General features: G+C 36.9%; 1 protein-coding gene across 2 annotated transcripts in view; it reads left to right on the forward strand.

Moving 5' to 3' along the window:
- Nucleotides 1-14,394, forward strand: part of EPG5 (ectopic P-granules 5 autophagy tethering factor) — a 134,805-nt gene that overhangs the window by 99,480 nt on the left and 20,931 nt on the right. For both annotated transcript variants that reach the window (XM_078153275.1, XM_020985757.2), the window contains exons 35-38: nt 307-410; nt 3,415-3,590; nt 7,623-7,808; nt 13,169-13,378. In XM_078153275.1, the coding sequence (XP_078009401.1) occupies nt 307-410; nt 3,415-3,590; nt 7,623-7,808; nt 13,169-13,378 (676 nt within the window). The remainder of the gene's footprint in view (nt 1-306; nt 411-3,414; nt 3,591-7,622; nt 7,809-13,168; nt 13,379-14,394) is intronic.

Below are 14,394 nucleotides of genomic sequence, written 5' to 3' on the forward strand. Positions count from 1 at the left end.
ATGGTCATGAGGAATAGATACAGTGATATAAACTGAATGACTCAAAAGATGTCAAGTGATGACATTATTGATAACATGCTTTGTGTGCCCGGCTAATCCCCTAAACCACAGTGAAACAACAGAGGAGTGGCCCAATTGACCTCATCCCTATTTCACCTAGACAGGCTTACAACTTAATGCTTTTGATGTGCCTTAAATGTTATGAGGCTATTTCCTGTAGAGTTTCCACAGATCAGGCAAATTGAACCACTCCTAATTTAATCGCTGGTACTCTGGTTTTTAACTGTTCATTTCTTTGCTTTAAAGCAATCAGCGCTACTATCCATGGCTGGAAAGTGATGCATCCATGGCCTCAAGTGTGGTCCATTTGTTCAGTGAATGTATTGAGATTTTACATGAAAGTTTTAAAGGTAAGCAAATCTAAATTGTAGATGGCAGCAGTAATTTTCTCTCTCTCTATAGAAGTCATTCAGTTAATCTTTGGTCTACACACCCTTTCTTTTATTTCATTTTGATTGTAAGCATTATCTTCCTGGGCGTGTTTGTTTCATTCTAATAGTGCGCTATGGTACATGGATTTTCCACAAGACTCCAGGATGACCTGGAGAAAGAGGTTCTTTTTGTGTTTTCTTTTGTTTTAATTTGGCCTTGGATCACAGAATGAAAACAAATTTGAGTGGAAAAAAATGTGCCAAATGTTCCATGTTTCCTAAGGAAGCTTAACTGGAATAAATCACTCACCATAACAAGACAAAAATGTCTTGTCCAGCCAACATTTTATCTGCTTACCAGTTGGAGAAATATGACAGCCAAGGGCCACACCAGTGTAGAACATACACTCATTTTAAAAAACATATAAAGGGGGATTATAGAAGATAACGTATTACCTCATAAAACTGTAAAAATTAATGAAGGAAATTAAAGCAAGAGACCTAAGTAATCCATATCATCTCAAGAGTAGTTAAGGATGAAACTGGAAAGAAGATAATCAATAGATGAAAAAAATGGAAAAGATCTTTAAAGATTTGTATGATAAAATATTTTGTCACTGACGGTGGAGCCACTGCATTTGGATTCTAACATCCGGTCTCCAGTGTGCTGTGTAAGCAGTAAAAATGGCACTCATGGAAACAAAGAGTGGAAGAGTGGAAGAATACATAGAGGAGGTCCGGGCTGGAGACAGCATGACTTTTAGGGCATTGAGGTTTGATTCTCAAGGTAGCTGAAATAGGGGAGACTACCAAAAGTTTGGAAAAATCAATTACTACCAGCACATAAGTTAACTTCCTTCTCTACGAAATTTTTGTGAGAAATAATATAAATATGCAATGACAGCATGCTTGTTTATCTTAACAAAGGTAGGAAAAGAGAACGGACAGGCCTTGCTTATTGCCCTGCTGCTTGGTCCACATACTGTTGGGCCTTACCCTGAGCCCAGCCATGGCACCCGGGGACCATCATTTCGAGAGTCTGTCTAGAGTGGTGGAGAGAAAGGGGGAAGAAGGTGTGAGAGGCATCATAGAGGTAGAATTGCGAGGATTTGGTAACTGATTAGATGTGGGAAATGAGGCATAACTGAAGACTGTGCTGAAGTTTTAAGTTTTTATGACTGAGAGACTAGTAGTACCATCAGCAGAAAGAGGGACAATTTGAGTAGGCATAGGTTTTAGGGAGAACATGAGTTGTGTGGGGAATGTTGATTTTTGAAGTATTAGACATTCAGGTGGTAATGTTCAACAGACAGTAGTAAACATGAGACAGAAGTTCAGGGGTGATAGTAGAGGTGAGATGGATTTCTGAGTCATATCCTTAGAGGAAATAATTGAAGCAGGGGGAGGGGATGATGGCACTTAAGAAAAGAATGTAGAGAAAAGGAACTGTATAGAGTTGTTTTCTAGATGTTTGACAGTGAAGGGGAGGTGAAAGAGGGGACAATGGCTTGAGATATGGGGGGGTAGCAGGATCAGCAGGCACCAACTTTAGTCCACAGGCCTCGCTTCTGAGTCCTTGGCCCTTGGACTTAGAATTGTTCTTTGGTATCCACTTTGCTTCCCCTTTAAAATATCACACAAAATCTCTCCCTTTAGCTGGTCTTCATGTCTCTTAGGAAAAGAAACTATATTCCATATATTGATTTACCACAATTTAGCCATTCTATAGTCAATCAGTAATCACTTTGTTTCTAGTTTTTACTACCACAAAAAAATGCCACTACCATGGACTTTTCTGTCGTAGGACTTATATGAATAAGGTTCTTTCCAACCTGTGACATAGAACTTTCTAAAAAGGGCATAATTTCTTTATCTCTCTAGTCAGACATAGGAAGTGTTCTGTCTTTTTTTTTTTAAGCCTGTCTCCCCACTTTTTCTCCATGGGAGAAATCTATAGCCCCTGAATTCCCTTCCCCCCATTTTATCTCATGTCTCCTGTGTCTTTACCAAGAATTACTAGTGCTCACTAAGAATTTTCTCATAGCTAGCATTTATATACAGCTTTAAGATTTGCTAAGTGCTTTACATATATTAACTCATTTAATCCTCATAACTACCCTGTAAGGTACATATTATCAATATCTGAATTATACAGATGAAAAAAGTGAGACAGTGGTGAAATGACTTGCCTCGGGCTACACAACTAATAAGGAGGATCTCTGAGGCCATATTTGAACTTTGGCCTCCCTGACTCCAGTTCTTTCTCTGCTATTCTACCCAGCTGCCTCATAGCTTTTACACTTCTCCTTATTTGGTTTAGCTGAAGGCTTTCTACATGGGAGCCTGAGGCATATTCTTGTGCAGTATCTCTATTCAGGGCCTTCCAGTATACCTCTACATTTTAAAGGCAACTTTATGCTACACTTGAAAAATACTGTTCAGTGAGAAGAGATCATAAGATCATAAATTTAGTGGTTGAAGGGACCTTAGAGGCCATCAAGTCCAACCTCATCAGTTTACAGATAAGAAAACTGAGGCCTACAGCAGTTGTTACCTGTCTAAGGTCACACAGGTTGTAAGTAGCAGAGTTGGGTTTAGAACTTACATACTTTGGCATTATTATAATGTCACCTCTGCTCTTGTATGCCTTCTTCCTTCCCTCTGATTGGAGAGAGGAGAGAGCTGGAGCTCTTCCAAGATCCTGTATTTACAGGAAGAGGCCCAGAGCAGATACCTCATCACTTCCACTGGTACCCTCTTCTGCTTTCTTGATTTCCACTTTTCAGCTTATTTTTATGTGTTGTGTTCTGTCATTAGATTGTATCCCCAGTGCTTAACACAGTACATAGAAGGTATTTAATAAGCCTGCAAAATTTGGTCAGCGTTTACAACTTTGAGTTTTTGATAGCTGATTTTTTTTTTGTAATTTTGTTTTATAGGACAATAACTGTAATATTTTTAAACTAATTTTTTTTAAACTTAGATAAACTCTTGCCTGGTGATGAAGGAGCACTTCGGCTACACTTGATGCATTATTGTGAATCATGCACAGCACCCAAAATGCCAGAATTTATTCTCTTTGCTTTCCATAATGAGTATCGAAAACTTCCATGGAGGGATATGTACCCAGACCAAGTGCTAATGGAAGCATTCTTCAAAGTAAGCACTTTGTAGTAGGGTAAACATACTGATTTTCTAATGTATTTGTCAGTGTTTAAAAGACTTTGAAAAACACCAGAATTGATGGAGTTTATTTTCCGCAATCTGGATCTTTTTTTTAAGTCAAATTTATTTGAGACTGTTAAGTACGTGTAACATCTACAGTTCCAGTCAGAAATAGCCAATGACAAAAGTTCAGTGCATATCATCTTTTTTTTCCCCTTAGACTTTAGTAGTATTGTTATGTGAGTATCTGCTCACAGTGGGTAAGATTTCTTTAATAATGACATTTACCTTTAAACTGTCTCTTTGATTAGACAGCATGACTAGCTGTCTAGCTGTAGACACTATAGCATTATCTAAAGTTGAAATTACTTCTTAAGAAAATAAAACTTAGATTGATTCTTGAATCTTTATTTTCCATAAGTTGCTCTGTGAAGTATATAATTGGGAGGAAGAGTGCCTTGGATTGCCATATATGCACATTAGGCATCATTGATTTTTTATCATGTAGAGTTTGAGATTGCACAAGGAAATGATTTAGCATGTAAATGTTTAACTCTTTACAAAAAAAAATAGTAAATGTTTTTGATCATTACATTACTTAGTTGTGAATGACGTGTACAAAATGTACCATCAGCCACATTCACTGGTATATTACATTTTTAACCATCTTAATATGATCTTATCAAACATTTACTTGAAAAATTATGAATGAAAAACCATTTCTTACTTACTTACCTACTGTATACTAAATCCGAGGTTACAAATATAAAAGTAAGGAAAGTTTTTGATCTAAGTACACTTAGGTTCAAATGAAGGGGAGTGGTGGTCAGGGAAGGTGTTGGGGGCAAAATAAACACTTTTTGAATGTCAGTTCTATGCCAGGTGCTTTACAAATATTATCTGATTTGATCTTCACAACAATCCTATGAGGTAGGTGCTATTACAATCCATTTTACATTGAGGAAACTGAGGCATACAAGGTTCAGTGACTTCTCCAGGGTCACACAGCTAAGAATCATCTGAGGCTGGATTTGAACTTAGCACCAGACCCAACACTCCATCCACTTCAAGACCAGCACTCTATCTACTGTACCACCTGGCCTGACTCAGGCCAATTCTCTGGTAGTTTAGGTTCAGTATTGGAACAAAATGAGACTCTTGGAAGTCATTGAACAATTAACAAAAATAGATGTACTTTTTAACAGAACAGAAGGATATTTAATAAGAATAGGTATCATGATCACTGCAGAGGGCCTAAGCAGATTCCCCCTTGCCTGAGTTATGCGTACTAGTAATCTAACAGTCAAGTCTGAGGGCACCCCCTGAAACACCACCTGGATGCTTTGTAGTCAAATCAAAAGTGATGTCAACAATCCAAACTTTTAGTGTCCTGAGCCAACCAAGACTTGAGGATGATCTTAATAGCTGTTAAGTTAAAAATAGCTTAATTTGCATGAAGGGGAAGGGTTAGAATATTGCTCCTCCCACAAGGAAGCATTTTGAGTCTGGAAAGGTACCAGGATGGTGAGTGGAGCCATAGGCAAGTAGATTGGCACAACATATCCCAACCAGAAACAATAGTGTTTTCTGTGCAATGTTCACAGCCCCTGACTTTGCAAAGAAGCAGAGAGAGGAGCCTTCTCATATCTCTTTTTGGGGGCCCTGTTTGCTCATTATAATTTTGTAGCTTCCAGTTTTCATCATTTTGTTCTTTCCTTTTATAACCAAGAATTGGAAACAGAGTAGATGTCTATTAGTTGAGGAATAGCTAAACAAATTGTGGTACATGAATGTTACAGAATTTTCTAGTGCTATAAGAAATGATGACTATATTGACAGAGAAACATGGAAAGACTTGCATGAATTGCTCAATGCATAGTAAAGTAAGAACAACAAGAAAAGCAGTATGTATAATGACTACAACTATACTTATGCACAGTTACATTCACATACCACAACTTATTTAACTATTCCTCAATTAACAGATGTCTACTTTGTTCACATTTCTATACTACTACAAAAATTGTGTTGCTATAAATTTTTTGGTGTATATGGGGCTTTTTTTTTTTGGTCTTTCACCAGAATTGTTGAGGTCTGAACATAGTAGTGAAATTTCTGGGTCAAAGATTGTGGACATTTTATTTACTTTCTTTGCATAATTCCAAATTGCTTTCCAGAATTGTTAGACCAATGTGTAATTCCAGTAATATTGTAATTATTTGGTTCTGGCCGTGGAGTCAGGAAGGCCTGTCTCTCTAGAACCCCAACATTAATTATTCCCATCTTTTGTCATCTTTGCCAGTTTACTGGGTATGAGGTGAAATGTTAGAGTTGTTTTGATTGGCATTTTCCTTATTATTAGTACTATGGAACATTTTTTCATATGGTTGCTAATAGTTTGTAATTATTTTGAGAATTTTTAAAAAATATCTGTTGACCACTTAACTGTTGGAGAATTTCTTGTGTCCTATCCTAAACCTATTACCACATCTATTAGAATTTTCCCTTTGCGTTAGAAGAATAGTTTTTTCAGATTTAGTTATTTACAGGAACGAATAAAACACAATTAAACTATTTAACATGATTTTGTATCCTTGATCCGTGAGAAGGGAAGACATCTCATTGAATCTTATTTTATTAATGCTTCTATATTTTGAATCCTGAGGAATGTTTAAAGAAGCTGCCATTGGGTTTTATTTCCCATCTCAGAAAAGAGACAATTACTGAGTGATTTTACAACTATTTGAGGTTGTAAAGGAACAAGGGTGCCAAGCAGTTATTTTTTATCTGCACTAAGGAATAAACAAGAGGAAATGGGCTTAACTTTATGGTGAGGGAAAGTTTTAAAAATAGTGATAGTTGACTTTTGTAGAGTGTTTTATAATTTATGAAGAGTTTTCCTTACAGCCTTAAGGTAGATAGTGAAAGAGTCCTTATTTCTGTTTGGCAGTTGAGGAAACTAAGTCCTGTTGAGGTTAAGTAATTATCCCATGGTCACATGACTAGTAAATGACAGAACCAAGGTGGAGACTTAGGTCGGATGAATCTAAATCCAATGTTCTTTCCTTTCTATAAGGAGGTTCATAACAACAGTGGAATAGGCAGATTGGAAGAATTTTGTCTTATAAATTTGTTAGATATACATACTAAATCTTATATATTTTAAAACATTGACCTGTCCAGAGTCAGTTGGTCTTTTTCAAGCCTGAAAATGTATTGGCATAATGATATTTAGGGAAGTGGGGGAGCATTAACTAAGAACAAAGAGCAAGCGCCAGCTAGCATATCATTAAGACAGGAACGAAGGGGAATGTATCATTATCAAATTATAGAGCCAGAATTAGGGGATAAAAAAGGCAGTCATGTAAGACACAATACACAGGAGACCCAAATAAGGAATATTTTTGGATATTATTTTTTTAAAATGTCAGTACATTTTTAATGCCAGAAAATTCTTTCCTTCATGACCTGTAGGTGGTTTAAAAAATTATTTAGGTGATAAACCAAGTCTTTGTTCCATTAATGCAATGGATAATAATAGTACCAGGGGTCCTGTAGTTTTTAGCCTTTGCCTAGGACACACAAATGCTTTATCCTAACTTAACTACACAGAATTTATAATGTGCCTATATGTAGACTGGAGTGGGTTGTTGACTTTGTCTTTGGAAGGAAATGATTTTATATTGTTCTTTCTTTGAAAGAAACAAAGATTTTGGAGAAATCAATATTTGTGTTATAAAAAAAGTAATCAAAGTATTCCTTTAAATAATGAGCTCCTCTGGTGTATTTGAAAGTGCTTTTAATTCACAAAAACAGAATTTTAACACATTTTTCAGGACATCATTATTGCATAAAACATTCTTTTTTTTTTTTCGTTTTGGTCAGACAGTCGGGTTAAGTGACTTGCCCAGGGTCATATAGCTAATAAGCGTCAAGTGACTGAGTTTGGATTTGAACTCAGGTCTTCCTGACTCCATGGCCAGAACAAATAATTTTTTTAAACAGTTTTGATCTGTTTTCTCTTAGGTGGAAAGAGGAAGCCCCAAGAGCTGTTTCTTATTCATGGGATCTGTTTTGTGTGAAGTAAACTGGGTTAGTGTACTGGCTGATGCCTGGAATCCCAGTCCCCATCCAGAAACACGAAGCATGATTGTCTGCCTGCTCTTCATGATCATCTTACTGGCAAAGGAAGATCAGCTCGTAGATCAAGAAGTAAGTCTTAGGGTAGAGGTTAAAGGCCTGGCACATCTTCGTAAATTTCCCTCTCCTACTTAGGCCCCACATATTTTAGTCACATTATTTTAGCATGTTTACATTTCTCTTACATACATTTAGATAGATGCTTAGTATGAGAAGTTATTAAAAGAGCCAGAGGAAGAGCTCCACCATGTCTAGCAGATCCTTTCTGGAAGATGTGTGGAAAGACTGGACAAAAATATTGCTGCATAAGAGTGTCATTGGTTTGGACTCTAGAAATGGTGGAGAGTACTTATGCAGTAAGAACATAGCTTCATTGAATATAACATATATGAGTCTTGACTGTAAAGTAATATGGCTTATTTTCTTATGTAGCTTTACTCTGAAAATAAGTATTTTGAAGGGAAAATATTCATTAGGAGGTATTAAATTAGAAAAAAATTAATTTTTTTTAATCAACAAAAATCTGCCTTTTCTCCCTCCCTTTCTTCCCCTCTTGCTGAGAATGGAGGAAAGAAATATAAAACCTTTGTTAGAAACATGTCTAGTCAAGCAAAACAAATTCCCACGGTGGCCATATTTTTAAAAAAATTGTCTCCATCTCCACTCTGACACCAACACCTCTCTGTCTGTAGGTGGGTAGCATGTTTCATCGTGAATTATTTGGTTGTTTGGTATCCTGGTTGGTCATTATGTTGATCAGAGTTTTTAAGTGTTTCAAAGTTGTTTTGTCTTTACTGTATTGTTGTTACTGTATAAATCATTCTCCTGTTTCTACTCACGTCCTTTTGCATCATTTCATACATGTCTTTTTAGGCTTCTCTGAAAACATCCCCTTCATCATTTTTTTTCTTTTTAAAAAAAATTCTATTTTGTTTATAGTTACAGGTTCTCCCCTTCCCCACCCATTGAGAATGCAAGAAATACAAAATTCATTAGAAATATGAAGTCATACAAAACATATACATACTTAATCTTACATGTTGTTAAGGCGTTTCTGCATTAAGCGTGTTTGGGGAGGGTGAGTGGGAAGAGGAAAAATAAAGTGAGAGGAAAAACATATACTTCAGTCTGCAATCTGGTCCATCACTTCTGTATCTGGAGGTGGATAGCATTTTTCATTGAGTCTTTTTGAATTGTGGTGGGTCATTGTGTTGATCAGATATAATAAGTCTTTCACAGTTGATTATCTGTATGATATTACCAATACTGTGTAATTGTTTTCATGGTTCTGCTCACTTCACTCTGCATCAGCTGATGTAAGTCATCCCAGATCTTTAAAAAAACCTCCCCCTTCATCATTTGTGGACCATATCACTTTCTAATTCTCTGCCAATGTAAGAAGAACTGCTAAAAATATTTTTTACATCTTGAGTTTTCTTCTTAATTCAAATCCTTAACTTTTTTCTTTATTTTTTTGTTTAGATTTACTTAGGTTTAAACAGGGTAAATTGAGGTCCTCCACTGTTACAGTTTTATTGTACGTTTCTCTCTGTAACTAATTTAACTTTTCCTTTAGGCATTTGTTGCATTTTCAGCAAAATGTAATTGTCCTGTTTGCCTCTTTTAATTGTTTTTGTTATTGATTGTTCAAGATCATGACTGCTAACTTGCTCTTTTTACTTCAGCGTCACAATTTGCTACAGTGCCTCATTTTAACTCTATGTGAGTCTTAGTTTTAAGTGTATTTCTTTTAAATGACATGTTGTTAGATACTGCTTTCTAATTATTCTACTATCCTCTTCCATTTTATAGGTGAGTTCATTCCATTCAGATTCACACTTACGATGGTTAATGGTATATTTCTCTCTATTCTCTTATACTTTACTATGTCTTTGTTACTTGCCTCTTTATATAGAAGAGGACGGTAAAAGAGAAGTGGGCTTAGCATGAGTGGTCTAGTTTTGGTATAGTCTGTTTCTGCTTCCCTGTTCCTTTTTTTTTTTTCACTTACCCACACCTCAGTCACGATTCTTATCCTTTCTTTCTTTGAGACCCCTCTTTACCATCCACTCTCTTAGAGTTAATTTTACTTAGGACTAACCCCTCCTTAATCTAATAACCTTTACCTTTTTCCCTTTTATTTCTCTGTTGAGTGAAATATATTTCTTTAGCTCTGTCACTGTGTGTGTGTGTGTGTGTGTGTGTGTGTGTGTGTGTGTGTGTGTGTGTGTGTGTGTGTCTGAGAGAGACAGACAGACAGACAGACAGAGATAGAGACAGAGAGAAATTGTGTGAGTGTATTCTTTCTCTCCTTTGACAGTTCAGGTCAGAGTGAAGTTCAGTTGTCACCTGCTCCCTCTTTCTCTTCTTCCTTGTTTGCATAGTCTTCTATTTGTCTATCTCCCAATTATGTGAGATAATTTTCCCATGCCTTCTTTTCTTTACCTTCCCCATTTCCCCCCATTGTATTCCTCTTCTGCTTTTTTCTTTTAAGAACATCAAAACATAACAGTCACTTCCAAGCCCTCTTGTCTTATTAGATTCCCTCTCTCGACCCAGATGATGATAGAATTCTGAGGGATACATACATCATCCCCCCATCTTAGAAAGTAAACTGTTTATCCTTGTTAATTCCCTTATAAATGCTTGCTCATATTTACTTTTATGTATTTCTATTGTTTCCTCTGTATTTCAGAATTTCCCTGCAGCTCTGGTCTTTATTAGGAATGTTAGGAAGTCCTCATGTTGCATTTTAAAGGTTTTTTTTTTCTCTGTAGAAATTTATGCAGTTTTGCTGTTTGTTTATTCTTAGTTGTAAGCCTCTATATTTGTTTTCTGAAATATCATATTCCAAGGTCTCTACTCCTTTATTATGATGTCTGCTAAATCTTGACTATAGCTCCTAGGTACTAGAATTCTTTACTTCTGGCTGCTTGTAATATTTTTTCTTTGATCTGAAAGCTCTGGATTTTGGCTGTAATGTATCTAGAAGTTTTCATTTTGGGGCTTTCAGGAAATAACCAATGTATTTTTCTATTTTCACTTTGCCTTCCTGTTCTAAGAGATGTGGGCAATTTTCTTTTATGATTTTTTGAAATATGATGTCTGGGGTTATTTGGTTATGTCTTTCAAGAAGTCTAATGATTCTTAAATGATTTTTCTTCGATCTGTTTTCCAGGCTAGTTGTTTTTACTGGGAGTTACTTTTTCTTCTATCTTTTAGTCCTTTGATGTTGTTTTAATATTTCTTGTTGTCCCATGGAATCATTAGTTTTCTTTTGGTCCATTCTAAATTTCAGAGTTTATTTCTTGGTTAAGGTTTTATATTTCTTACTTTAAGCTGTTAATTCTCTTTCCAGTTCTTCCCTAGCTATTATTTTTTTTCCCCATTTTTTTCCTCTAGTGCTCATTTCATGTTCAGCTCTTTTAAAAAACAAAACGAAACCTCTTGCTTCATCTCTTTTTGGAATTCTAGTTGAACTTGTGTCCAAGCTTTGTTTTTCTTTGAAGATTTGCTTATAGATATTTTGGTGTCATTTTCTTCTTCTGGATTTGTGTTGTGAGTGTCTTTGTTACCATAATAAGCTTTTTATGTTGGATTTTTTAAAAAAAATTTTCTCATTCTTCTAGCCTTCTTTCTAACTTTGGACTTTGTGTCAGATCTGGGATCTGTGCACTTATTTTTGGAATGACTGATCTGAACTTATGTCTTGGGGCCTTTTTTCTTGGGGTATTCTAGTATCTCAATGACAGTTTGTGCTGGGGATCTGCAAGCTTTCAATATTCCCAGAGTGATGTGATCCAGGACACAATCTGTTTTCTAATCTTCTGGTCTGAGCTCTGCAAATTCTTGAGTTGGTTTTGCATCTAAGCAAAATATGGACTTGCCCCTGGTGGGAATTCTAGTGGATTGCTGTTGAACTCAGCCACTGTCACCTAGTTGGAGAGCTGTGTAGGTTCAGAATGACAGAACTACAGGCTCCTCTTTGGTCTGGAATTACTGTCCTGCTTACTGCCTGGTAGGCTTCAGACTAGACTAGAGGCTGGAACTAAGACCCCAAGAACTGGGGTGTTTGCTCCTGGGGTCAGAGCCACACAGCTGCCACTTGCTTCTGAGCTTTCTTTTTGCCTAAGCACACAGTGTTAAGGTCAAGACAGCTCTTCATCTTGGAATGCTGCTCCAGGTGTAGGTTTCCTCCTCATTTTGCCCTGGATTTGTGACCTGAAATTGAGTAGTAAGTGGCAAAACTGCCAGTTTGCACATGTTCCTGTACCTTGTATAAGGTCAAGCCCTTCTCTGTTAGTCTGAGACCTTTTCCTGCCTTGGTGATAGCCTTAGTCGTCTTTCAGTCCCTCAGCAAGTGTGGGAGTGAGGGGTAGGGGGTAAGATGTATAATATTCCTGGCTAGACTCTGTCCCATATTTGTAGACCTAGCTGTTTATCTTCCTGCATTCACCTGGGTTGGAAAAGTGACTCACTGTGATTTATTTGTTGGATTTTCTGTTCAAGACTTGGTCTCGTTCATTTTACTCCTATTTGTGGAGGAATTATAGGGGAGAACTTGACTGTATTTTTTTCCTGCTACTTTGTCATTTTGTTTCTGCTTCTTCTAAATAAAAAAAAAGGTTCTCATTATTTAATTGTCACACCTGTGACTCAACTAAAAGGCCAGTCTTGGGATATTTCACTGTTTAGTAATCCCTTCAGATCATCACTGAGTTATAATAAGAACTTAGAGCTGAAGAGGATCTCAAGGACTGTTAGTCCATCCATGCCTCAGTAAGAATTCCCTCTACAACTCACCCATTCCAGGGTTATCCAGCCTTTGCCCTTTTTAGTGAGAGCCCAGCTCCACTGTGCAAAGCAACAGGAGGAAAAATGTGAAACCTTTTTAACATGTAAAAGTTTGCGTTTTTCTCCCGTCACAAATAGCTGCCCTTTAGTGCATTTATTCCCTAATTGCATAATTAACACATGCTTCTCCTCAGAGAGGAGCCTGTCAGCATTGTTTTCCAAATTAGTATTTAAGATGAGTTAGAAGGAATCTAGAAGTATCATTTCTAAAAATTACCCAGTTAACTTCTTTTGATACAAGATCCTGCCTTATGGCTAGGGGGTACAGACGTTATAGTTGATAATCTTCTGTTTGTCTTTACAGAGTTCTCACCAATTAGAGAAGTTCCCTTTAAATTGGGCCTATGATATTAATAAACCTCAGTGTTTGTGTGTTTTTACCATGTCTTGAATTATTGTGTTTACTGTCTGCAGCAATGTTGCAATATATTGACTCTCAATTACATTGCACTTGTTGTCAGGCTGCATAGCCAATAACCACTACAAAAATACTGAGAAAAATTCCCTGCTAGAAAAATGGATCAATGTCTGTAATTCTAGAACTAAACATCATATTTATTTGTTTGTTTTCCCCTCAGGATTCCCCATTACTCAGTCTCCTTGGACAGGCGAGCTCTCTTTCCTGGCATCTCGTAGATACTGTGTCATACCAAAGTGTCATTGGATACTTTAGCAGCCACTATCCTCCATCTATCATCCTAGCAAAAGCTTCTTCAGCTGAATTAATAGTAAAGCTCTTGAAAGCATCTGCGGGCTTCAGTGTTCCTATTGATGGACAAATGCATCTCGTAAGTAGGATACGTGCTACAAAGTTCTAGGAACTTTCTATGACTAATAATAGTGGAAATGTATAGTGGTGTATATTATTGTGGCCTATAGGAGAGTTTCACTGAGTTATAGCTCATAAATTGTCTCATCATCAAACATAAGGTGATGAAATGTATGTTGTAAATATATTAGTTTTTAAATTTTGCAGTTGAAATACTACATGATAAATTAGAAATGTTGATTTATCTTTATTAGTTAGTGAAGCATTAATTAAGTGCTTCCTATGTGCTAAGTGTTGGGGCTTCAACACGGAAGTGAAATAGTCCTTGCCCTCTAGGAGCTTACATTCTTACGGGAGAGACAACATGGATATACACAAGCATACAGAATATTTGCAAAATGAATAAAAAGTAGTTATCGGAGGGAGGGTGCTACCAGTGGGAAGGAGGGAGTATGGGGATGTGGTATTGGGAAAGTCTCCTTGTATGTGGTGGCTCTTGAACTGAGTTTTAAAGGAAACCAGCATTTGCAAAAAGCAGATGTGAGAAGGGGGTGTATTCCAGGCATAGGAGATAACTAATGTAAGGGCATGGAGATGGGATATGAAGTGTTGTGTGTGTAAAACTGTAAATAGGATATCATAACTAAATCACCGACTGTGGAGAGGGGAGTGATATGTACAAACTTTGGAAAGGTAGGAAGACCTTTATGTTCCCAAAATATTTAGTCCTTGATGTAGTGGGAAGCCGCTGGAGCTTTTTGTTCAGGGAGTGACACGCTCAGACTCACACTTTAGGGAAATTACTTTGGTGGTTATGTGTAAAATAAATTGGAGTGAAGAGAGACCTGAGTCAGGGTAACCAAATAGAAGACTGTTGCAGTGTTTCAGATGAGAACTCATGGGCTTGAATGAGGGTGGTTGGTGGTAGTGTGAGTAAAGAGCGGGGTGGGATATATGTGAGAGATGTTGTGGAGAAAGAAGCAACAAGATTTGACACCTAATTAGAGATGTGTTGTGAGTGAAGTGTCAGGAATG

The sequence above is a fragment of the Phascolarctos cinereus genome, unplaced genomic scaffold (assembly GCF_003287225.1).
Source record: "Phascolarctos cinereus isolate Bilbo 61053 unplaced genomic scaffold, phaCin_HiC Scaffold_4;HRSCAF=312, whole genome shotgun sequence".
Lineage (NCBI taxonomy): Eukaryota > Metazoa > Chordata > Mammalia > Diprotodontia > Phascolarctidae > Phascolarctos > Phascolarctos cinereus.